Below are 24,960 nucleotides of genomic sequence, written 5' to 3'. Positions count from 1 at the left end.
CAGTATTTACACTACTGAACTGTAGGACAGCTAATGACTTCCTGCAGTTTACTTGATAAATGATCCATGTATACAGAAAAAAACTGTAAAGGGATCTTTTCTACATGACCTTTTAAGTATCAAAGAAAACATACCGATGCAGTTGTTTGGTACCAACCGTTTGGATAGCCCAGAGCGGAAAAAGCTAATCTTTTACCTGCTCTCACATGCACCGTTGCTCAACGTACAGTAAAGGGTTTGGATTAAAATCCCATGGCTTCAATCTGTCATTAGGAGAAAAAAGCATGATGGAAGTTTTGAAAGAGAAAAAAGGCCAAGAACAAAGATGAAGTGCACAGAGCGAAGACTGACTTTTGGGATGTGTCAGAAGCCAACATGACATCATCATGTTCTAAACACAATTTTTCTCAATTCAAAGGCTAAAGCGGGGGGTGGATCTGTTCTCTAAGACCAAACTGTATCCATCAGTGGCCTTGTAAAAATGTTAGACGGCAGGACGGGGCCAGATACTCAGTGGCCGACAATTTGCTGCACAACCACTCTGTGCCACCGTGCCGGGCCAAACCAACTACGGAAAGTCCGGAGAGAGAGGCCTTTGACATGTAATGGGAAGACACCATTGATGGAGGTGTTGGTAATAGACGGAAGAAATTTGAGAGGTCTGGCTCTCCACCCCTGCCTGGGGTCTGGACCACAGGACGAGCAGCAGCCATTCATTTTAATAACTGCACTTATTTTCTCCCCTGCCAGGAGCTATTACCGTAATTCACGCTCTCTGTACAGTACCTGGAGAGCTTTTGTGTGGTTTAAAAGAGGCTTGGATTTAAACGTCTGGAAAAGTCCAGGATTCAAACTTCTTGGAATGCTAAAACAGAATGAGGAGAGACCAACCAACAGTTTGAGTTACACCCAAGTTTATTTTTTATAGTGACCATGAAATAGAGATGGTGAAAACTGTTTAAATTTGTCATATGATGTTTCCACAAACATGAAGCTTTGATGATACCTGGAAGATAATGCACACAGTGCTTCAAATCACACCTTGGAGAGATAAAACAAGGTTTCCAGTTCACGCTTGTGCAAACTCCTCTTTCCCATCCTGATCGCCTTCACTGAAGTTATGGCTTTCCTAAGAGTCAGTAAAACACGTGACAGGTTAAGAACCACTTTGCATCTGCTTTATTGTTTACAATAAAGTCTCAACTTCAAGCGGCGGGGCACTAAATTTAACAGAAGATACACAAACCAGAAATAAAGAATGAGGGGAAAGTATTGCTCTTATCTCAAAAATGGAGAAAGAGAACAGGATAGCCTGCTGCTCAAATACCCTGGTAAAAATGCAAAGCAGTGTGGGAAACCTATGTGTAACGTTATGCAAAGCTGAGTGGGAGATAAGCAATGGCCGTTTACATAACGGCAACAGAGGAGTGTGACAGTACAGCTGTTCGCCGTTTAAAAACTGTCAGAAGCTGCCACAAATTACTCTCCCACAGGTGTCTGTTTGTTTTGGCTTTTAAATGGGAGACTATTGGCGAACACTTTCTAGCTACTAGGCTGCATGCGCAAAGTACAGCATGCTTATGGAAAATCTCAGAGCAGAGGAAGACAGTTGATGGAAATCAAGATTTGTAGTGTCGTGGTCAATTAATGAGAAAATAAATGTTTAACACTTGGTTAGGAGCTTTGTCTTACTCTAGTAATCTAGTAATTCAAACATAACTGTGTTTCCACTAAGCATTTGCATTTAGAGAATAAAAACAGTGGAAAATGTTACACACATAAGCACACCTTTACCCAGATATCTTAATACAACCACACTATTGTTCTCTTATAAAGCTAAAGACAATCTTTACAAACTAATCCTAATCCAGGACTCTTAAAGAAACATTTGCAAAAAACACAAACGCACAGAATAACAAACACAATATAATTTACCGGTTAGCCTAGAAAAAATTGCATAATGTCTTGGGACAAATCGAATACCTTGTATATCCTTGTTAACAGTTAACGTCACAATAGCACAAATCAGTAAAAACACTGATTTAAAAAGCTGTCGTGACTCATGAGGACAAGTTAAGCACATCCAACTGATCTCTCTAGTGCAGACTTGTGTCAGTTTTCAATAATGCCACTTCATGATACTTTATTTACACAATATTGTTGTTGTTGGCCATTATAACTACTAAATTATTGTTAAAATTCTTCTATATCTTACACATAGTTATACTATCATTTTTAGCAGTCTATAAATCATAATTTTATAACAGGTCAATTGTAATTTAGTTGTGAAATAATTTATTAATTTAATGTTCATTCAATAATAATGTTTTTTTTTTTTTTTTAAGTAGGTAGAACATTAAGAACAATGATAATGATGTAATAATATATCGCAATAATAACTATACTGTGATAATATTGTAATATCTGATCAATGTTTCGATAAAAGCCTAAACCCTTTATAAACATGCAAGGAGTGGCTGAATCAACCCTATTTTATCTCTTATAGTCACAAAACCCCATACAACCTAGTTGTTAAGCATGCTTCCTTCCTTTGTGTATTTGCATTTAGACTCTTTCTTCATTTCTAACCTGCTTTGTGAATAGGTTTTTGCCTTGATACTGCGCTATTCAATTCCTGACTCACCCCAAATGAAGCATGAAGCTTTCCCTTGCTCCAATGCTCTCTGCAGTGCAGATGACTGACACGCTTAAAAGACACTGTATAGCGTCCCAGCCCCTCCCCGCATTCAGTGCCAGCGCAAGTCTTTTAATTCATGCTCCCCCACCACCCCATGTCTAGGCAAAACGTATTGTTAGCTCTGGCACAGTTTGAGTCTCCAATTATGAGCAGCTTTGCTGCTTCATTAAGTTGGAATAAATTCAAAGAAGCAGCAAAGAAGGCAGACTGTGAAAATCCAGACACCCATAGACTTGAAATATTAAAGCGTATATAATTTATTAACTCTTTAAAGGGTTAATATTTGGAATGCTGACACATGATTAGTTTAGCCGTTGCAGTAGAGCCTGGTTGTTTTTTTCTACGTGCAGTGGCATCTTACCAGGCACACCCACCGTGCAGTCAGGTGAGATCATAGGTGTGCTTCAATGACAGCGTGATGAGGGAAGAGTTAGCCAATCGCATTTGAGGGATTTGAGGTGACGCATAATTGCCCTAGATAGCTGCAAGGGGTTTTGTCAGTCTATTAAAAGGGGCGGGAAACTTTAGAAGAGAAAGACACCACAGAAGCTTTGTATGGATATTTGACACACGTATTCAAGTTCATTTTGAGGATTACGTGTAGAAAGAAATTCAAATGTAGATACTGTATGTAACACCGAGGTCTTAAACACACATTGAAATAACCTGCAGATTTTAATGCACAATTGGATATGACCTGAGCATGATAAAACATTTTGACACAAGGAAGACTTTCAAAGTTTTTAACAAATTCCAAGAAGCTGGAATTTCAACAGCAATGAAACAGACACAACACATCTCTCAGAGAAACTATGTTGTCTTAACAAAATATATACTATGAGATATAACATGTAATGCATTTACATTTAGTCATTTTGCAGACGCTTTTATCCAAAGCAACTTTCAGTGCACTTATTACAGGGACAATCTCCCTGGAGCAACATGGAGTAAAGTGTCTTGCTCAAGGACACACTGGTGGTGGCTGCTGGGATCGAACCAGCAACCTTTTGATTTAATAGTTCAGTGGTTTAACCCACTAGACCACCATCTCCAATGCGAACATTTGTCATAAATAATTAAAAAACGTATTGTTATTAGCCTACATAAAAATGTAACACAGTTACGGTGAGTGTAATAAAATGATGCTAGCTCTTTTATTCAAACTTACACCCTATGTAATGTTTTTGGCAGAAACCAACCTTGAGAAATGAATTCCAAATGTATTTTCTGCTATGGTGATATAACGCCATCTAGTGGTTAGCCGGCAGCATCACATAGCAATTTAAACCTGCATACAGTCCAACAAAAACAAGTTAGCTAATCGTCACCGTTAATTAAATAAATGAAATGCTTAGTCAGATGGATTTCAGTGGACTTAGGCAACTTTAAACTAAATTTAGGAAATGTCTTATGATGTGCCGGTAGACTAGATGTGTAGAGACGCACAATAAAGAAAAAGGAAGAAATGTTACGTGAGTATAGTAACTGTTATTCTCGGAGCCGTTGGCTAGGCCTACAGTAGATTCTTGTAGCTGTACTTTGAATATGGGTTATTTTAACTATAAACATCCCTGGTAGTCCTAATCATTCAAACGAGCCCTCTGGTGGTGAACAAGATAAATAAAAGCGAACAAATGTATACTTCATCTGACGTTAGTTTAGCTATGTTCTTCTACTTACCTAAAATCCATTAAAGATTAATGTGAGAGATGACTGTGTGTTTGTAAATTACTCGGCAACTTTTGTGTCACTTATAATTTGTTCATTCATTTCTGAATGACCGAGGCTTTACTTTAAAACGTCATTACTCAGTTCAGTTGCTAGATGACACAATAGTGTTTAATTTTTAACAAACGAAGCTCAATCACTGAAGTGCTAGATTTAAAACAGCAGGCTTCTGCTTGTAGCCTAATCTCGGCGCTTTCTGGCGGTCAAAGAGCACTAGAGGGGTTGCCAGATCTTTCTAACAAAACCATCCCACTGGTCTGGCAAAACTAGCCTAATGACCCCACTTTAATAACCGAAACTCAAAGGCCCGGTTTCACAGATACTAAATATTTCTACAAAAACAACGATAAACGTAGCCTAATTCCGCTGGCAAAAAAGCGGACCTGGCAACCCTGGATGGTGCGCTCCCTCTCCGCTGCCTGTAGATAAACTACCGAAATTGTGTTAATAAACGCGCAGCTCTCGTTTTGCTGCGGACCATTTGGATGCATAAAATATTGAGAAATATAAATAGCTAATAAAACTGTGTTCAGAGCTAGATCTGAATGATCATATCATCTTGTCCTTAACAACATAATCACAGCAGTCAAATCCTGAGATCAAAATATTAAATGACCTTGAACTTGCAAATATTGAGGATGCAGTCTTTTCGGTCGGTGTCATTCTGCAGCTTCAGTTAAAGGGTGTCAATATACATTTTGGGGATTTTTACAACACAATTGTTTTTCAAATTATATAATAACATTAAGTTAATAGCTTCTTTAGTTGTTTTTTCTTGCACATGTGTTTTTTCTGTCTTCCTCACCGTAACAAGATTCGTATCCGAAACATTTTTGGTTAAGTGACATTTATAAACCCTAAGAATCATACATGCTATTAACTTAACCTTAATTTGAATTAAGATTAACAAATGCTGTATACATATGGTTAACTGTTTTTCATGTAAACTGGTGCATTAGCTAATGTTAACAAATACTGTACATCAGTAGGCCTACTGTAAAGTGCTACCAAACAATAATATGAATGTGAAACTATCACTGTTTTAATGAACTAAAAAGAAACTGTAAAATTGCGTGAGGTGTTACCACATTTGAAATTCAACTTCCAGTTGTACTGTAAATCATGTTATCTTTGCCTGAATGCAGGATTGAATATAAGGGTCGACACAAGTAATGCAGTTAATAATATCTTCATAACTTACAAACAGATGTTCATACTGTTAGGTCTGTCAATGTGTTGACTGATCTGCATTATACAGAGGATGATTACAGTGTAGAAATGGTGCACCGCTGACAAACAGTCACACAAAATGTCAAGGGAACAAAAAAGATCTGTCCATCATCACTTGATAATAGTTTAAAACATATGCGCAAAACTCTGTGACTACTCAATGAACTCGTTCAAAGCTTTGTGAATATGAATGAATGAATGAATGAATGAATGAATGAATGTTATTTTTACAGCTTTTGTTTGAGTCTAAAACATAGACCAAACAGATCTGATATGAGTGCAGAAGATACTACCTTCATTTTATCTTAACAAATGTCCCTATTGCATGTGTACTGCTTGAGTAATGAACAGATTTGCATGACAAATAAAATCATTCATTCCTTTATTCAGACGTAGTTTGAAATGGATCATACAAATGTGATTTAGATGGTTAAATACAGTTTTTTTTTTGGTCAGCAGCACCAACCAATACAGATGTTTAACAAAGCTTTCTGGCAGACTATGTAACTATTACCATGCTGTTATCAAGTCATTGTGAGTAATATTGACATTTTCAAATATTAGACATACTATTTTTTTCACAACATGAGCGACTTTACATATACATAAGTGAATTAAATAACATAGACATTCCTGAGGTCAGTGAACCTGTCTGTATTGTTACAGTATCATCAGATCTCTCAAAATGACCAGTTCACTTCATTTACACATCTAATCCTAACAAACTCTCTCCAGTGTAATGACGTGATACTGTTTAAGCAATCTATGTAAAAGCAATACAGTACTCCTTCATTATGTGATAATGCCCATAAGAAAATGTTAAAAATGGAAGAAACTAATTTACAGATCACAGTATATGAAAATGCGGAAGACGACTTTCATGCATGTTCAAGCACCGATGCAATTTTTTACGGTATAAAACTAAATTCAAGTACAAGGTATTGCTTTAGGGTATACAGTATATATGAAGAGTTTGGTTCCAAAATGAGATTTTTAAAAATCATGTTTTTTATTGTTCATTCCAATTAATATCAATCAAACTGCTGTAGGTTGGTTTTGATTTAAGCCATAGTAATTCAAAACACACAGCCAACTAACACAACAAAACACAATAAAAACATGATAATATAATAAAAACAAGATTTTTTAAGTTGAGTTACATCATTTTGGAACCACACTCTTCATGTGTATATATGTATATATATATATATATACACAATGCAATATTTGAAGTATTTTCATAATATTCCTTAACTAGATTTAGATATTAATAAATATCACAAACAAAAGTTCAAAAGGTAAGCTTTTATCCTGACAATTATTTGCATTTGATACTAAATACACATCATGGACACTGCTCGTATATTCAAGCTTTTTAAAAGCATTTGATATATTTCTTTTCGTCCCTCTACAAGTGTTGTCTATGTTCATGTTTTTTCATGTAATTAAGATGACATAGCCTCAATGGAACACGAATCATTTTGTTTTTGTCTCCTCCCAGAGTTTCTGAAGTGGATGGACTGGTTGGGTAGGGACGGTGTGGAACAGGCATAGGTGGAGGGTTATTTGTTTGTCACCGGACGCCACTCCCACTAACAAACCTTTATGAGAACTCCCCGATGCCCAAATCAAGGGCAGTGTATGTTGGTGCGCTAGTCTGGCAAACAAATGTTCCTCCAAATAAGCCAGCTGTACAAAAGATTATCACAGTCCGATTGTCTCTACGCCAGATGTGTCCAAACGACTCTTTCCCCGAAAGCAGGTGGGTGAGAGATAGAGATGTGTGGATAGAGTTGTGGGTGTTGGGAGAGTGTCAGAGACGACTAATCTTTCCGATGTGGACAATGTGGCTTCACTCAATCTTCACATACCCATTGGAGCTGGTTGCTCCTAGTCTGGCTCCTCTTTGTCCCATTTCTTGCTCTTCTGCCCGGCAGGGTTCGGCAACCTCGTTGAAGTGCAAGCGCAGCGTGTTGCGTATCACCAGGCGCTCCACGATAAAGGATGCGCAGAACCAGGGCACAGCATACTCTGCTGTGATCAGGCCCATGAAATTATATTTAAACTCAGAGTAGTCCCAGGGACAGGCATTGAACTGCTTTAGCAGCAGACCTGTACCAAACTCCCATAGGTAAGTCCATAATGTGTAAATGATGCAGCGGAGCAGGACGTTGCAGCGGCCCCGCAGACAAAGGTGCATGCGCTCTACAATCAAGATGCACGTTCCATAGATAAAGAGCGCCCATACGCTAGTAACGCCCGGAAACTTCCAGTTGCGGTTGACCACAAACTCCCATGCAGCCGTGAACATGACTTCACAAAAGTAGCCGTGGATGGCGTACAGATACCACCGGGAGAGGGCCGTAAGTGGTTTGGGGGTCGCTGTTGTTGCCATGGTTACCATCTTCCTTCTTTTCCCTTGATGTGTGTTGTTAAACTTCAGGGAGTCAAGAAAAAAGTGGGTTATAAATCCATGTATTCTGCATTTTTGTTTAAATGTTGAACTTTGTAGTAAAATTATTAAAATTTATTTCTGGTTCAAAAACATAACATGGAAATGAGGATGTGTTCAACTGGACATTTTTTCACATTTATGTACTCCATGCATAAAGTACTACACTGCAGAAACAATAAGACATAGACAAACACACAGTACTGCCACGTAACAACAGAGAGTACGATTTAGTATTTACTAATTCAACTTATATAATAGCTTTTAAGAACGTGTCACTTGAGGACATGCGGCTCAAGGGTAAAAGAAAAATACCTGATCTCAATTACAGGTACAATAACCATAAACGTGTTTTTCGGTGATCCACTCAAAAAAACTATTATGGGTCAGAGGAACCCGAGGTACTGTATTTGTGAATAATATCTGAATAACTTTAGAGAAGGCTGATCAATTCTGAGGTAATTATGACTGTTCAGATATTCTGTTCCTGGGTAAATTAAATTAGTGGCGAGTATGATTTCATTATGGGCTATTAATGACACTTTGGTGACTTTCCATTTAGCAGCTGTTTTCCCTTGGCTAAAGCTGCTTACAGTTCACTAACTGTAGGGACAGCCAGCTGGAAGCACACAGAGGTTAAATGATTTGCTCTAAAGGCATCATGGGAACTCTATGAATCTTATGAAGCACGTCAATAAATGTCTGGGTCATATTTCATGCCCAATGCATTATATTAAAACATGTATAGAATTTATTAAAATGTAGACTCTTTTATTTTTAAGGACACTCATCATGCATAATGCATTCTGTTTGCTTTATTATGCAGATCATTTTCACTCCTAATTCTCAGAACTGTAATTCAGTAATTAATTACTATATCACAATGAAACGATAATTGTAACCAAATACTTTCTCTGATTAAATATGACAATTAGAACTACAATTTTTTTTTCTTTTGCTTCGTGGGATCATAAAAAGTTGCTTGGGCGTCTTTAAGCTTTTAATTATATTCTCTTTTTTTACATTTTCTTAAAGGGTTTCTTGAGAATCCCCCAAGTAACTCCTGGGATCCACTGCACAACATTAACCACAAGTATCCTGTCAGACTTAAAATAGACCTGCTCTAGCGGGATTTACTGTCACTGGTGAGGATTAAGGAGTGAAGAGTTTGTGAAGGGAAATAGAAGAGGTGGAAATTCCTCTTATAGGCGGTTTCATCTTGACAGCATAAACAAACGTTAATGCGCATGTGCACTTTTATGACCCCAACTTAACTTCCGGTACACAGTCACAGACAATAGAATCTGATATCAATCAAAAGGAACGGAAGAACTGTTACTTGGCTGAACTTGTCTCTCCAATGTTCTGAATTTAGACTCCGATACCAAGCTCAACCGCTAGATTTCAATGTACCATACATTTTATTTAAATGCGACCAAACTACATGACCCATTCAACAAATTGTAATAAAATTATTGTACAGTAAAATAATAATACAAATTAATATTAACATATTTAACATATGAATAGTTTCATTATTAGACAATAGCAAAGCACCGTAAGTTACTTGGGGTCAGGCGCGCGTCTATATGGTCCCTATATCATGGGTCTTCAACCGGGGGTCGGAACTGCAGACAATGTTTACTTTAAGCTGCGCTCTGAAGCTTCCGCGCAGTGCAATTTTAACCTGCTTGCGGACAAAAACATCTATTCAGACAGCGATAGAATAAATGTTACATCAGCATCATAAAAAAAACGTTGGGGCCTGCGTGCAAATAAAGTGCATTCTCGTATAACTTCTGTTCTGTTCAACTTAGTTTAAGCCCTAATTTGACAGGCAAATGACACAACGCCGCTTCTGCATTGTACACTCGGACAAAACTATTGTAGCCAACGTGTTTAAAATCAATAAACGCGTACTGTGGTGCACGTCAAATAGTTGCCCCCAAAATAACGCGTAAGCCACTACAATGCTGATCCACGAGAAAGACAACGGAGTTCGGGATTATAAAATAGTGGTGTGTTCTGCAACACACAGAGAAGCGGGAAAAAAAGAAGAAGGAAAAACTTAATAAAACGGTCTGCTTTTACAACAGAATGCATAACGTATGCACTGATTTCTTGCATCCAGACAACTTCTACCTGCACTAGAAAAGTCAGTTTGAGCCATTAACAAGGGTCAGTCATCTCATGGAAGCCTTAATAAAAACTCAGCTTCAGGACAGGTAGTGTTTAACTGTCCATCTCACAGTAAAATTAAAATGTATGATGCTACAAATCCCTTAAAATACTCAAACAATCTATATTAACAACAACAAAAAATACACAGAAAATCATGAAAGTGCAACAATAACATGCATAATAGTGTTAATGTAATGTCTTAACATAATAGCACTGTGACAATAGGGGTTGTTTCTATTTAAAAAGTTATGTTTACATATAAGGAGGTCCCTGCTCCATGCATCTCTCATCTAAGGGGTCCTTGCCCCGAAAAACGTTGAAGGCCCCTGGTCTATACTGTAAACAACTGTAACATTTTTGCTGATTTCACCCAACCTGCTGTCTGGCAGAGTCAATGCACACTCACCTCCGTCTGTATAGGTCGGGGAGTGCAGGACTTCCAAGCTTTGGTGCTGGGTTGTTGTGCTATCATGTACTGGAATTACATTTAATGCACATTAATACATGTCACAATTGAATAGATAAATCATATTAGTATACATGTAAAACACATATGTAGCTTAGGGATGCGCCGATATGTAAATGTTGGCTGAAAACGATTGATAACTGATAACTCTTTAACAATGGAAGCCGATAATCGATATATTGGCCGATAAACAGATTGTAAATATTGTTCGTATAATTTACACATTCGTAACTACCTACATACTGTACCTACATCAACAATGTTTCACAAAATAATTACTAAAAGCAGAAAGTGAATGTGCACTTGAAGTGGTTATCGGCTTTAATAACCGATAAGACTAAAAATTACCATTCATCGACCAATACCGATATGAACGATAATATAATAATAAATCATGCATCCCTAATGTAGATATGTATTGACTTGACAAAAATAGAAATAAGAACCATATTTACATTGTACTGTACTATAAACACTATAAAAAATGTTTCCACATAATGTCACTGTTGCCGGAAATCTTGTATCTAATATTTTTTATAATTTTCATAAATCATTACTATTCTTTGAGGGGTTCTCAAACTCAAATCTGTTATAAATAACACAGGATAAAAATGTCATCCTCCAAAAGTTTTATCAATACAACAGTATGAGAGCACGGCTGCACTCTGCTAAAAGGTTGATATTCTTCACTCTAATGGAAAAGCCATTATGAAATATTTATCTATGCTTTGAGATAAGACACTTCTTATCCCACAATGAAAGGGACAAGTGCCAAACCATCCATAAAGATAAAGAAGTGTGCGATGCTGAGCTCCATGTTATGGTGATTACATGTTGTGCTCGTATCCCATCCCCCATTCGCTGGCCTCGTAGTCAGCATTGCCATTGATCGCCCCTGTCAAACCTCTATTGACCTTCTCAGGAACCTAGACAGACCAGTCACTAATGTCAGCCTGGGCATCACTTGGACAGACAAGCTCAGACGCGCATCAGCATCAAAATAAATTTTGTAAACTTGCAATTTTGAACCGAGAATCTCATTACTGTCATGTGAAATTAAAGATTTTTTATTTTAAGTGTGAAGTATGCTTGAAAAATATAGAAATGAGAGCCAAAAGAGTAAATAACTTTCATAAAAATAATGTAACAATGGCTTGATCTTCTTTATGCAAAAATTTATTTTAGGATGAAATATGATCTGGACGTGTCTTTGTGATTCCTCCCTTAATGTCTCAATAAAGACTCTAATTAAAAATGTGCATGAACGGTAAAACAAGGTACTACACAAGAAGAACTCTTTCATTTGCGTACACAATGAAACCGAATATCACACATAAAAGGTTAAATTATCCAAACTGTTTTGTTACAATGTCCTTCCTTTGTCAATAGCACTATACACCTGGCAAGCATGTCATTGACAGAGATAATATTTTAGAAGAACGTCCTTCTCTGCGGCACTGGAATGACTGGCTTAGATTCATTCTTGTTGCCGCTATTTCTAGAGGTGACTGATGTGAGCTCTGGTCTCCTGCCATGAGTTCACTCTGCACAAATATAAATGGCAATGGATCAATAGCGCACCCGGCTCAGTTACTCCTAAACAACATCTTGGCACTAGCCTGCACACAACCTTTATTCTTCAAATCAGGTCTGCATGGTCCCAACGAGCCTCCAAGAGCTGTTAGGTGATTATCAGATTTCAGATGGAGGTGGAAGCTGTTTCTTTCAAGGCTTTAGCATTAGATGGAAAAATAATCTTGAGTTTCACCAATGAGAGCATATTTAGTATTATGAGGCAAAAATGAAATAAAATGCACAACAGTAGTAAAACGATGTAGATGGTGAGTAGGGATTTGAAAGTAAAAAGTTAGCAAGACTTTAGATTTCCTACGGTCTAAATGCATTCTGAATGCATTTAATGTGTCATTCCAACTGAGACAAAATATGAGAGTATTGAAAAGAGCACCCAATCTCAAATTGGAAAAGATGCAGGTACACTTAAACAATTTCTAGTATGTGTTCTAATTCTCATACCTAGACAGTATCCGTTATACCTAAGTAGTATCTGATAATATAATTAGTATGTTCTAATTATAGTGGGTTTAAAAATAACTCTTAATGGGCCAGTTTACCCAAAAATTAAAAGTATTTCATCATCTCTACTCACCCACTTGTCATTTTCTGTCCTCCACAGAACACAGGAAAATATATTTAGAAGAACCTTATCAACCAAACAATACTGGGCGCCATTGACTTCCAATGCACTGACAAAAACCACTGATACATTTCGCAAAACACCTTTTTTTATTAATACGCAGAACAAAGAAAGTCATACATGTTTTAAACAACATGAGGGTGAATAAATGATGGCAATTTTGGCCTATCACTTTAAAGTACCCGGATTATCTAATAAGTGATGCTTCACTTAATTAATACATTCAATTATAAAGAAATACCTACATAGAAATAATGAATGAATAAATAAATGCTTAAATGCCAGGACATTGTTTTTTGATGTGTGTTATTGTCAAGAAAGGTCACTAACATTTTGGGGATATACTCACTGAATGGGAACTAAACTGTATATATATCATAACAAAATCAATAAATATTTTATGTTGTGGTCAAAAGTCAAATTGGGGTGTAGTATTTTAGGTTTAAGGAAAATTTGCCCCATGAAATAATTATTAGACCTAATAAAATAAATTTGTGATACTTTGATATTATAATATACTAGTCCATAAAAATATATTGGCGAGGTATTTTCTGGTATTATAGCACATATAAGTCTCATATATTCAATATTTTACTTTAGGTGATTAAAGAGCAGGCTTAACATATCACCTCAGTTTTTACTTTCAAAGGACCCCTAGAAAATCCTAAAGCCTCAAAACTGCCAAGCAAATGGGTCATTGCCAAAAGATTAGCAGCTATTGAGTCTTAATTATGATGTTTAGTCACATGAATGCATCAATCCTGACACTGCAAGACTTTCTGACGCTGACATAAAGAATTTTCTACTCACCATAATAAAACTAAAATCTATCATAATGACAAATGTTTTAAATTCCTATTCTGGTGAAGATTGAGATGTGTATTTAATGGAGCAGTGCTGATGTCACCCTAAATCTCCAGTTTTAATCAACAGAGCTTTGAGTCTTTGATGTCACTCTGCTGATGGAAGTGGGGCTTCAGCTTAGCAGAATGAAATATGAGGACGAATTCAACGTCATAAATATTGACCCGTCCAAACTATCCCAGAATGACCTCTTAAAGGGCACGCAATCTTATTTATCCTGTTTTGTATGAGCAAGCGACTAAGGGGTGAGATAAAAAGGGTCTTATTCTAGACAATGCCCCACACCTGTAATAGCATGGAAAGTCGTTTGGTTCGTTTTGTTAAGAAACTGTCGAGTGTCGTCTAATGTACGGTGGAAACGACTCGATGCTGGTTTAGCATATCAAATGTTAATGCAAATACGCGTTACGTTGGGATGTGTAAATGTGATGGTTTTTCGCGTGCGACTAAATATACCGCAGTCGTGACAGCAGAGGCTGTCGGATGCGCAGCGCATGCCTCCATGATAACCGACTGCCGCAGCGCTGCGCCGGATGCGCAGACACCGCACACAGAGCTGCTACATCGTACAAACTAAAGCTACAAAAATCACTCACTATGACGCAATGACGAGCAAATTGTTGTTTTAGATCGGAGTAAGTTACCGTAAAACGATTTAACGTTAAACAAAGTTTCTTTACTAATCGTGTACATGTCGTATAACAAAGAAACAATCGTGAGAGACGCAACAGCCCGACTAGTTAGTTTTAAAAAAGTTGAATATATAACAACGTTAATGTTTACAAAACACCCACACATAAAGTTGGGACAGAGAATGAACAAGACCGGTTCTCTCTGACTCTGGCCCGTTTATCTCGGGATAGCCCGTGGAGGAAACCCGTGTGGGATTGATGAAACATCATAACACCCGGTGAGACTTACCGTGTTATTCCTCCTCCGCCGTAGATGTAGACAATTCGTGCATCATTTTGCTTTTTAAACAAAATTACACTGAGAATCGTTGCACCGGTTGCCCGTATGTGTGCATTTGCGTGCGTCTCTGTGTCCTCCAGCCGCTGTCCGGTGATAAGTGACATATTTTACTCCACTGCAGCAGTAATAGCACATGCTCAGATCGCGGCTGCGTCTCAAAAACTACCGAGCCGCCTACCTCAACAACATTTTGACCGTCAAGTCGGCTTAGCTCACACGAGCCTCAGCTGACGGAGCCGGATGCGGTAGTCAAAGGTGATGCACGCGCATCTGATGCCTGAGAATGCTGCCTGAATAGGCAGCTGGTGTGGTATTGAAAACGCAGCCGGCGAAACGTATCAAGAGCTCACTGTTAACCGTTTCACTGCTTTCTTCATCCGAATATATTCGCTATCTCATCATTTATCTTGTCATTATTTTGAGTTTACATTGATATTGTATTAGATTTTATAGTAAAATAACAAGCAAGTCAATAAGAAATGTATAAATAAAGTGTAGACGTAATTAAATTTTCTTGACAAAATTTAAGCTAAAATACTAATTGATCAGATTTTCAACCCAATCCCTCATTTTCTCTTTTTTGATTCTAGATGATATATGGTTATAGTTCATGCCAACGTGTTTGTAGGTACCCATATTACAATTCAAATACAAATCATTCGGAGTTATCTAAGATACGGAGTCGAAGAACATTCATTACTTTTTGTCATATTGTGTCATTTGGGACAATATGCTTCTTCTGTATGTATGTATAAAACAAAATAAATGTGTTAATTCAGTACATATATATATATATATATACTTCATGACCAATGGATATAAGGCTATGAGTGGAAAGAGAAGCTCTCTATTTGCCCAAAAGACATCAATATTTGATAAGGCGAGTGCAGATCGGTTTGTATTGCGTACCTGACGCCTGAAGCTGTCAGTGTTTGAACGCTTCCACTGAAAGATAAGTGCAAAATGTGAGAAATAACTCAAACACCACACTCCTGTACAGGCTCATTCTTAAGAAGGTGCATCATTGTATTAATGGGGCAGTACCTTTTCAGAGTTGCCATCATCTCTAGACACTCCGTAATGTATATACAGGAGAAATCTAGGGATGTTTCCTTACAAAAAGAGACATTTCAAATACGCTGTGCATGGCAAATCCATTACAACAAGCTCTGGTAACCGCCGGAGGCTTTAAAATGCACCACTGTACAATAACGCCTCCCTCCCGTTTTCATTTACATATTCACAAAAGAGAAATTACATATGAGCGTAGTTGCAATTTTTGTGAAAAAGGTAGAAAAAGAACGTTCTGTTGTCTTTCCGAATAATTTAAACGGCTGTGGCAGGGCAAGCTTACAGATACGGAGAATACAAACATCTAAACAAAGTCATAATCCTTCGTGTCAGTGCCGATCCGACACTTTACAAAACAATGCAAAAGACAAAAAAATTACAGTTCGTCCCACTGTTACATTATGGATTGAGAGCGAGCTGGTTCAAGAAACGTTCAAGATTCTTAGTTTTATCAGCAAATCATTAAAAAGAAAAAGGTTATATTTGGTAAAAAAAAAGAACAGTAATGATTATTGTAATAATTATAATTACAATGACAGAAGTAACAGGCAATAGTAAATAATAATAATAATAATAATAATCAGTCCTGTACAATCAGCTCAGTCCAGCAATTGGCCACAGGCTGCTGGAACCCATGGAGACACCAGGGCTTTGCAGTCTTTTCAATGGCTTCAGATATTAAAAAAATGGGCCACTTGGACAGGGCATGCTGACCGCAGATCCTTTCTTAGGTCCATCCATTAGCGAGAGCTGGGGAAAAAAAATCTCTCGAGTCACCTAGAAATTGAACAAAAGAGAGACGCTGTCAGACTTGGGCGTTCAGACTTTCCAGTACAACATCTCAAGCAAGGATATTTGTTTTCAAGAAATTGTTGAGAAGGTTCATGATCATGAAGGATAAAAGTATATTTGGGCATGAAAGACTAATATCCGCAAGTATTTAAAATAGTAATGCATTAAAATATTTTTAATTATATGTATATAATATACATTTCCAATATAATATACTTGTTTTAATGCAATATGCTTGTTTAATAAAGCACCTCCATGATCTAAACATCAACAAAACTGTTTTACTAGCATAATTGACTTGAATAAAGCGTGGTGCCTGTAGAGGAAAAATGCGTTTGAAATTCTCAGGAGTTCTGTACCTGCTTATCTTGTCGAAGTACAGCAGTCAGTTGTCAAAGCAGAGGTCAGTCCAGTTCATGAACCTCATCCTGCAAGCCAGAGGTTCGGCTTGGTTCAGACAGCCTCTTAGCTATTATGTCCCACTGAGGGGCCAGGACCTTGGGTTTGGACCCTGACACACATAAAGCGAGAGAGAAGATGAGATAAATCCACCCATTCACTCTTTCAAGTCTTTGATTATAGACACATCTAAGACAGGGCATTTCAAATATCTTTTTCTCAAATGTCACACCATGCCATCAAAAAAATGTTTTTGGCTTTATGGTTTCATAAAGAACCTTTTCCATCCGAGGATACTTTCTGTTTCACAAAAAAAACAGCCTTCAAAAAAATTACTTGTCAAAAGTTTGACAAAAAGGTTTGTAGCGAAAATTATTTTAATCTAAAGCCCTATACCTCAATGTTTGAAACCACTTTTGTAGACCAATTTAATTGTGCCAACAAACTCCTTTTGTTCATTATAAATCAAAATTTGAATTTAAAAATTATTTTGAAATTGATTACCAATTAGACTCCAGCATAGATGGAAATTCCTTCAATAATTGTTAAAAAGCTTCCGAGGTTAGGTCCTCGTGAAGTTGGATGATAAAATGCCAAGTGTACGATTTAGCAAATCTAGGCAAAAGGTGACTACTTGAAGATGCTAAAAAATAACAGTTCCTTTTTTATATATTATATAGAGTTCATATATTTAGAACATAATTCCCACAGTTACAACTGTGTTATTCCATGGTTTTAAAGGGTTTTCTATTATTCTAAAATATGGACAAACTGCTTAATATTAATATGCCTAATAAGTCCTCTAAGCTTTAAAAAACTTTTAATGAAGATCCAGCTAAATTTCAGTTTCATGAGCGGTTCATCACTAAAATGCCCCCTACTGGTTGTAAGTGGTACTATAAGCTCTCTCCTGGTAATGCCTCAGTCATATAATTGGTGTCTCACAGTACAAAAGCCCAGGTTCAACGGAAAAACACAAACACATCATTAATATCAAAATTTTGTGAAACAACTAAGCGCTACCCACAACAACACAAAGTACATTAAAATCTGAATATGGAAGCAATGTTAAAATCAGCATTAGGATTTTAAAAAAGTTGAGTTGATGCTTCAGACAGAATGGTGCCAGGAACATTGATTTCTCTCCAAACCCTTCACAAAGATGAGAGAGGAACACACAAGTATTCCTAGTATCAGCTTAGCAGAAATTGAACACGTGCTCGGAAAGCCCCCTATGGAATGAGCCGTTACGTTGCCTTTAGTCGGTGTGTTTTTTAGGTACTGATCTCCCGCAGGACTAATGATCCTATGAGTCACTGCTGATCCGTTACCATGACAACCTTGAAAGCCATTCAGATATTAAAGTAGCGCGTGCGTACTTTTGACTGTATGAGGGCTGGTGCAGATACGAGTGGGTGAGTTCGAGACGAGTGAATGAGACATTGCAAGAAGATAGGAGGGAGTCGTGTGGGCTGCACAGCAAGAACATCTTCACGCAACCCACAACCTCCTGCTATTGAAACTCCTGCATTTGATTGCCTACCATCTAAGCCATTGTGCTGCTCATAGGTGCGTTTCCCCAAGATGGTCGGGGAGCCGTTGTTGAGGATGGGCGTGGATTTGATGGGCGTCAGGCTGCCGGTGGAAATGGTGGGCCCTCGAGGAGGATCTAATTTGGGTGGGCAGGGGTGGGCCTCTGAAACACAGCAGTTTCAACAAAGTATGGTTAAATTGGTCCAGTTTCAGGAAGAACTTGCTTAAGACAGAAGGATTTTACTTACCCAAGTATCTTACCACGGACTCCAAAGGCTTCCTTCCTATCTGCTTTGGCGATGCGGGCTTCTTGGACATATCTGGCAACCGCACAGCACCTAAAATGTGACCAATGACACACAATTAAAATGAAGCATTAAACGTTAAGGGGGTAAAAAAAGCTGGCTAATAAAGCAAATTTATTATTAAAAGCATAGTTCAACCCAAAAGAGAAAATTTCTCTAGTTAATTAAAGTTCTAAAGCTGTATTACTTGCACCGCTCTAGTGGACAAACACGCTTTTTTGAAAAATAAAAGAATGATGCCCAATTTATGAATAAATTGCTCTTAAAAAGATATTTTCTAAGAATCTGTTGCTCTGGTTTACAATTCAACTTTGCAGTCACATTATGACTTCAGAAAAAATATACTATAAGTACACGAGCCCCAATGGTGCTTTTACGTTCTTCATGGAAATTGAAAGCTTCAGTACAATCATTGTCATTTTATTGAAAGCAGTGACCACTACATTATTCATACTTTCTCTATCCTTTCATGGAAACAAAAAATTATAAATTAGTATTAAACAGAGACGTTAAGCATGAGTAAATGACAGGTTTTTAATTTTTTTGTACACTATTCATTAATAAGATGGCATAGCTCATTTAATAATTTAGAACATGACTCAAATCAGATCTCAGAATGAAATAATTATCGTCTCCTTGACAGGCGACATAATCTGAATAATCTAATTGAATGTTAAAGGTATTCAAACTAGAGGTCGACCGATATGCGTTTTTCAGAACCGATACCGATTATTTCTATGTGGATTAGACCGATAACCGATATTTTGAACCGATATATATATATGGTGTAAAAACTTAAACTTATACAAAGATTAAGAACACAGGCTCTGAAACATTTGAAACATTTTTAATTCTGACTGAGAAATCTTAATCATAACACTTATATTAATAATAACAAAAGAAAGAAGGGAGCACCCAGCAGAATTCTGTGAACATTTTGTAAACCACCATTGCTTTATTTATTGCACCACACTGTATTCTGCCTCTTTCTGTGTTTTATTTGTCTTTTCTCAGTTAAAGCTGCTTGGAAAGAAAAATGCATTGTAAAAACCACTAAATAAAAAAGAATTGAATGGTATAAATTATATTTAATTATGGAAAAAATATGTTCTGATGACTTAAACATTGCATACAATACTAGAACTTTTTAATTAATCATTTTAGTGTAATTGTAAGTGTGAATAATTGAATTGCCTTCATAGCTTTATTGTGTATGTTGTTGAAAAGAACGCAAATGTTTTCATGAAGCTATAACATTAAAACCATGTTTTAGGCACACTTAGTTAGTACATGAGCCTATTCCATGAGTGTATTGTCAGCAAGACGGGCATTTAATCACACCCATGTGTGTCTCTGAACATTTAAGTGTATAAATAGGTTGCAAAAATAACTCGATCTAACATTTGTCGCGAGCAGCTTGAGATGCGTAGTCTGTGTGTGTGTGTGTTTGTGCGCGCGCGTGCATGAGAGCGCTATGACTGAAGACCGACGATTCAAGTTCTTTATGCTTTAAATGGCTTGTATTTTTGAAATGGCGTAACTTAAAATGAGGTGCAAAACGGCAGCTCGATCAATTACAAGAAACGCGTGTGCGGTGTCCTGCTCGCTTGAAGAGCAAAATCATTGTTATACTATGGATGTGAGTTATATCTACATAATAATAATGCGTAAATCCTGCGGAACCTGCAGGAAACCAGCAAAGCTGCTCCGAAATTCAGGCACTAAAATATTGAACTGTTTTGCATCTTCAGTGTAGTGGATTGTGATTTATTTCAACATCTGATGCTGCGTTACCTCAGAGAGCATGAACCCGAAGCAGCTCCAGTTATTAAGTGCTTTCGGTGTGAGAGTGAAAAAAACTTTCTGTTCCGCTGCCTCCCGCGTTGATTGGCCGGACTAGTGACTTAGTCCCAACAAATCAGAGGGGCAGTGGGCGGGCATTACCGTAGGCAACAAACTAGAGTGACGTGTTCCGACTGCTCTCACTAAATCCTTGGCTGCATCAGAGCCAAATAGCGCGTTTCAAAATTAAATGACTTTATCGGCAAATCAGCTTTGGAAAATGACCGATATCGATTATCGGCTAAATCCTTAATATCGACGCCGATAATCGGCCAGTTCGATAATCGGTCGACCACTTATTCAAACTACGCTTTTGACGAAATGGAACGCTCACTGTATTATAACCAAAAAGGGACTGGCCCTTTAAAACGTAACAAAGCAACCCACTGAATCACCATTAAGTTATTTAAAAGAGATTTGTAATTGGGGGCGATTAAGCTGCAAGGCAAAAGCAAATCGGTTATGAATAAAAACATGGCCGGCCCATATGCTTTCATTGTCATGCTAGCTGCCTCTGTCTCTGATAATGCAATTGGCCTTCTAGGTTTGCTGCCACTCACTTATACTTACACTTACATTAACTTTGTGTATTGCTACATTGTAGTTCAACAAATTCAAAAGACCAAAATTCAAAAGTATAAAGTAATAGACTTCAAAAACACCACATTGTCCTCTTCATATATTTCATGTCAAATATCTTGATGATACCTGATATTTGTGTTAGAGAAATTCAAAATTAATTTTCTTTTGCCCCAATAAAAAAACATGATTCGGACATTTACATCCAGTAACCACTTGCTACTTACTAAATTTATATTTTGTCTAATAACTGTCTTCTGAAAACCAAACATCCCTATATCCTCAGAGCAACTTTACTTTGCTACCTTATACCTCGTAGATAATTAATCAGTTAAACAACATTACTATGAGTATCCTTTGAATAAGGCACTCAAGACATATCTAGTGAGAAGAAGGTCACAAAAAATCTATGTAGTTAATGTTTTATTGGGCTTTATATCTGCTACGAGGCCTTTATAACAACGGCACTGACTCGTCTTACGGCTAGGTCTCTATGGCACACGTTTTCTGTAGTTTTAGATCAATGCCAATACAACTCCAGCAGCAGTTCACAGAAACTCACACTCTGCTTTGATAGCGGCAGTGTTGACAGGTGTGTACGGGTGTCTTGCCAGGTATTTGGATCGCAGCAAGTCCTGGCAGACGTTTCGAGCCGTTCTGGTCATCTGAGACGTGTGAAGAAAGAACGCCTGCCTTGTCTTAACAGCAAATTTCGGGCTCCCGCCGTGTCTTACAGGCACTCCGTGAGGACTCTAAAGACCAAACACAGACTTTGAGATAAGAGCTGGGACCTGGGCAACAGGTTACTCTAAATATAAATAAGTAAATGTGTTCTAGTTTCTAACATGTTCACTCATTTAACATCCACATAGAAGCACAGTAAAACGGAATTGTACAGTAAAGGGAAACATAGAGTATTGCATAAGAAGAAATGATTCCAGACCCTGCTGGAATGTGTTTGGAGATGATCCACTTTACACCCACCATGTTGTTGCGGTTAGGTCCAGGCCTCTCTCCATCCAGTCTGGTTGGCATCTTTAGACCGCCGTACTTCTTCCAGTAGGTCCAGCAAGAGGCACACAGTCTGCACTGCATGTTGGGCGGCCCCCATGAGTACCACTGATACGAATTAGTGGCTACACACACACAAAACAAGTAAATCTTACTACAACACCTTGCACATGCATTGTCCTGCACTAATTTCAGTCCTCTCCAAACCCTAGGGATGATAACCAAATCCATTTAAAATCTTTGGTGAAAGTTGCACAAATGATCAGCCTTGAATAAACTGCAGTATTGTTATCAGCCCTAAAAGAGGCCATGAGCACTCACTGTAACAGCTCTCGCATGCCCGGCCCAGTCCGACGAGCTGTCCGGGCACTGCCGGAACCGCCCCTGCCGGAACCGCCCCTGCCGGAACCGCCCCTGCCGGAACCGCACCTGCCGGAACCGCACCTGCCGGAACCGCACCTGCCGGAACCGCAACTGCCGGAACCCCTCCTGCACCGTTCACCAACCCAGGTTTAACACTGTTCATACTTAGCTGGTTAGGGTTGGGCTTGTTACTGTAGAGATAAAGCAAGTTGATCACAAGGTGTGCTGGAATTACTCCGGTCAAAGTGAAATAAAGCAGCTCGGTGAAATTCAAAATCTGGCACTGAACTTTGACCCTACTTACTAGTTGGGGATGTAAACCTGCTTGAGCTTGCCTTCAGCTTCTGCTGCTTTTAACCTTTTCTGTATCGAACAAGAACAGCGTGTCAAACTTAGCGTTCAGAAGTATAGAGAAAGAGAGATCGAGAGGGAAAAGATGGCCGTGATGGATTACCTGCTGAACATATCTGTCAGTGGTCTTCCACATGTAATAATACTCTATAATGCTGGTCAGGGATTTCCAAGGAAGCTGAAATGCAAAAATGAAACCAATGATTGCCACTGAAAACAAAAAACTAGGCAGTTACATATTTATTACTGCAAAGGGTCACAATTAAGAATGTAAATCCAAAGGAAAATATTTGTTCTAACGTAAACTGATTCAAATGACACTAATTTATTCTGGTTCCTTAAACAGAACTAGTTCTGAATAAGGTCCAGTTCTTGATTCCCATCTTTTTTGTCCATGAATCGGATGATTTGCTTCTTTTGGCTGTGCCCATTTTCCATAACTGGCTCCTCCCTACTTCAAGTAAACAGAAGCCTTGAGCGAAACCCTCAGTGCTGCACCAACACCCAATGACCACCAGGTGGCAGAGTTAAACATGAACTTGGCACACGCGCTCTTCCCCGAAACAAAGGCAGTTTATCAGTCATAACAGACATTATTACATCGTACTTGCAATGGGGAAAATCTTCGTTAAGCAATATATGTGTAGCATTGTTATCATACTTGCCATGCAGAAAATCTTCTTAAAGCAATATACATGTACCACTCAGAAGAAATAATTGTTAATTGTAGCTGTTGTGTGTAGTAAACCCTGCCAGGGATGTACTCACAAAGTCTTGCTGGATGTCAGTGAAGTCTTTGCCATATTTCTCTAGCGCCTCCTCGAACAGGTTGGCTTCCGATGAGCTCCATTCCTCCATTTCATCCCGGCAGAGCACGGGCCCACCCTGGGGTACCAGCGCAGAGATAGCTCGCGTCATGTCGTAACCGTTCTTATACAATGTGTCCATGGCATGAAACTAAAGAAAGCATTACAGAAAAAAGCTTTATCGCTGAGGGTTACATTTCAAGACACATCATCAAATACTCAATAGATCCTGTTGTATTTCAGGAGAGTGTATTAACTAACTAAAAAATGTGAAATGAAAAAATTCTGGGAACAACACAATGCTCACACACATGCAGAAAAATGGTATGTAAGGGCAGTGTATGAGTGTATGTTTATCCATTGATGCTCTGCCCTCTGGCATCTTTCCTTCATCTTTTGTATACAAGGGGCAGAGTCGGGTGGTTTATTGAAACCCTGTGCTGCTGATGTTCTTGTAGAGGAGCGCTTGTAATGATCTAATCACGATTATTGCAGATAATGGAGATTATTGTGCACTTTAACTTTCAATTACATATAGTACCACACTTTAAAGGTGTCATTGTCGGCGTTTGAATACTTAGCAACCCACTTTAAAGCAATAGTTCACTCAAAAATAATGTATTTTTCTTTCCTCTGCAGAACACAAAAGAAGATATTTAAAAGAATGTTGGTAACCAAACAACATAGGCCCCTTTGACTTCCAGTGTATATACACAACCCCGCTGTTAAAAAACTGAAACAGGAAGTTCTTCTGGACTGGCGTTAAACAAGTGTTGTTTACATCTTTCGAAGTCGTCTATAAGCTTTAAAAATGATTTGTTTTATAATGAATGGCTATTATGGCTTTTAATATGCATTTCATCAATTAGTTTGTTGTTGATATCTTAAAAAAACTGACAGACGATTTTTTCTAATATGTGTTAAACAGAATAAATGTAAACAGACAATATATTTTCCTTACATCCTGATGGCTTGTTTTCTCTAAATATACTCTAAAAACATCTGGACAAATTAATTCCAAAGGTTGTAGATTTATTCTGTAAACAGCTATCATTAATTAGTATAGTATGAAGTCTTCTAGCAGTATGTGTGTGTGTGCATG

General features: G+C 37.9%; 2 protein-coding genes and 1 long non-coding RNA gene across 5 annotated transcripts in view; all 3 read right to left on the bottom strand.

Annotated features, from left to right (window-relative positions):
- LOC130437189 (uncharacterized) overlaps positions 1–4,611 on the bottom strand; it is a 48,474-nt gene extending 43,863 nt beyond the window's left edge. The window contains exons 1-3 of one of the 2 annotated variants that reach the window (XR_008909146.1): positions 4,379–4,611; positions 3,898–3,986; positions 1,014–1,129 (exon numbers count right to left, since the gene is read on the bottom strand). This is a non-coding gene — a long non-coding RNA (uncharacterized LOC130437189). Of the gene's footprint in view, positions 1–1,013; positions 1,130–3,897; positions 3,987–4,378 lie in introns of those variants that run through there. The other variant, XR_008909145.1, reaches the window with a different exon arrangement.
- A 1,410-nt stretch (positions 4,612–6,021) lies between these two features.
- tmem229b (transmembrane protein 229B) lies at positions 6,022–15,126 on the bottom strand. Of its 2 annotated transcripts, XM_056768827.1 has the most exons (3): positions 14,756–15,124; positions 10,696–10,764; positions 6,022–8,093 (listed from the first exon to the last, which is right to left on the bottom strand). In XM_056768827.1, the coding sequence occupies exons 2-3, from the start codon at positions 10,759–10,761 to the stop codon at positions 7,509–7,511; spliced, it is 651 nt and encodes a 216-aa protein (XP_056624805.1). In that variant the 5' UTR covers positions 10,762–10,764; positions 14,756–15,124; the 3' UTR covers positions 6,022–7,508. The 2 variants fall into 2 exon arrangements, with proteins under 2 accessions (XP_056624805.1, XP_056624806.1); XM_056768828.1 differs by lacking the exon at positions 10,696–10,764 and having other exon boundaries at positions 14,756–15,126.
- Positions 15,127–15,801: 675 nt separating this feature from the next.
- The window catches only part of mta1 (metastasis associated 1), a 39,536-nt gene continuing 30,377 nt past the window's right edge, over positions 15,802–24,960 (bottom strand). The window contains exons 9-18 of the mRNA XM_056768337.1: positions 23,821–24,009; positions 23,156–23,230; positions 23,006–23,064; positions 22,660–22,892; positions 22,312–22,463; positions 21,890–22,079; positions 18,850–18,939; positions 18,612–18,764; positions 17,029–17,180; positions 15,802–16,654 (exon numbers count right to left, since the gene is read on the bottom strand). Coding sequence (XP_056624315.1) covers positions 17,074–17,180; positions 18,612–18,764; positions 18,850–18,939; positions 21,890–22,079; positions 22,312–22,463; positions 22,660–22,892; positions 23,006–23,064; positions 23,156–23,230; positions 23,821–24,009 — 1,248 coding nt within the window. The 3' untranslated portion in view covers positions 15,802–16,654; positions 17,029–17,073. The remainder of the gene's footprint in view (positions 16,655–17,028; positions 17,181–18,611; positions 18,765–18,849; positions 18,940–21,889; positions 22,080–22,311; positions 22,464–22,659; positions 22,893–23,005; positions 23,065–23,155; positions 23,231–23,820; positions 24,010–24,960) is intronic.

The sequence above is a fragment of the Triplophysa dalaica genome, chromosome 15 (genome assembly GCF_015846415.1).
Source record: "Triplophysa dalaica isolate WHDGS20190420 chromosome 15, ASM1584641v1, whole genome shotgun sequence".
NCBI lineage: Eukaryota > Metazoa > Chordata > Actinopteri > Cypriniformes > Nemacheilidae > Triplophysa > Triplophysa dalaica.
The sequence above is the reverse complement of the archived record's forward strand: the minus strand, read 5'-3'. Positions and strand labels throughout refer to the sequence as shown.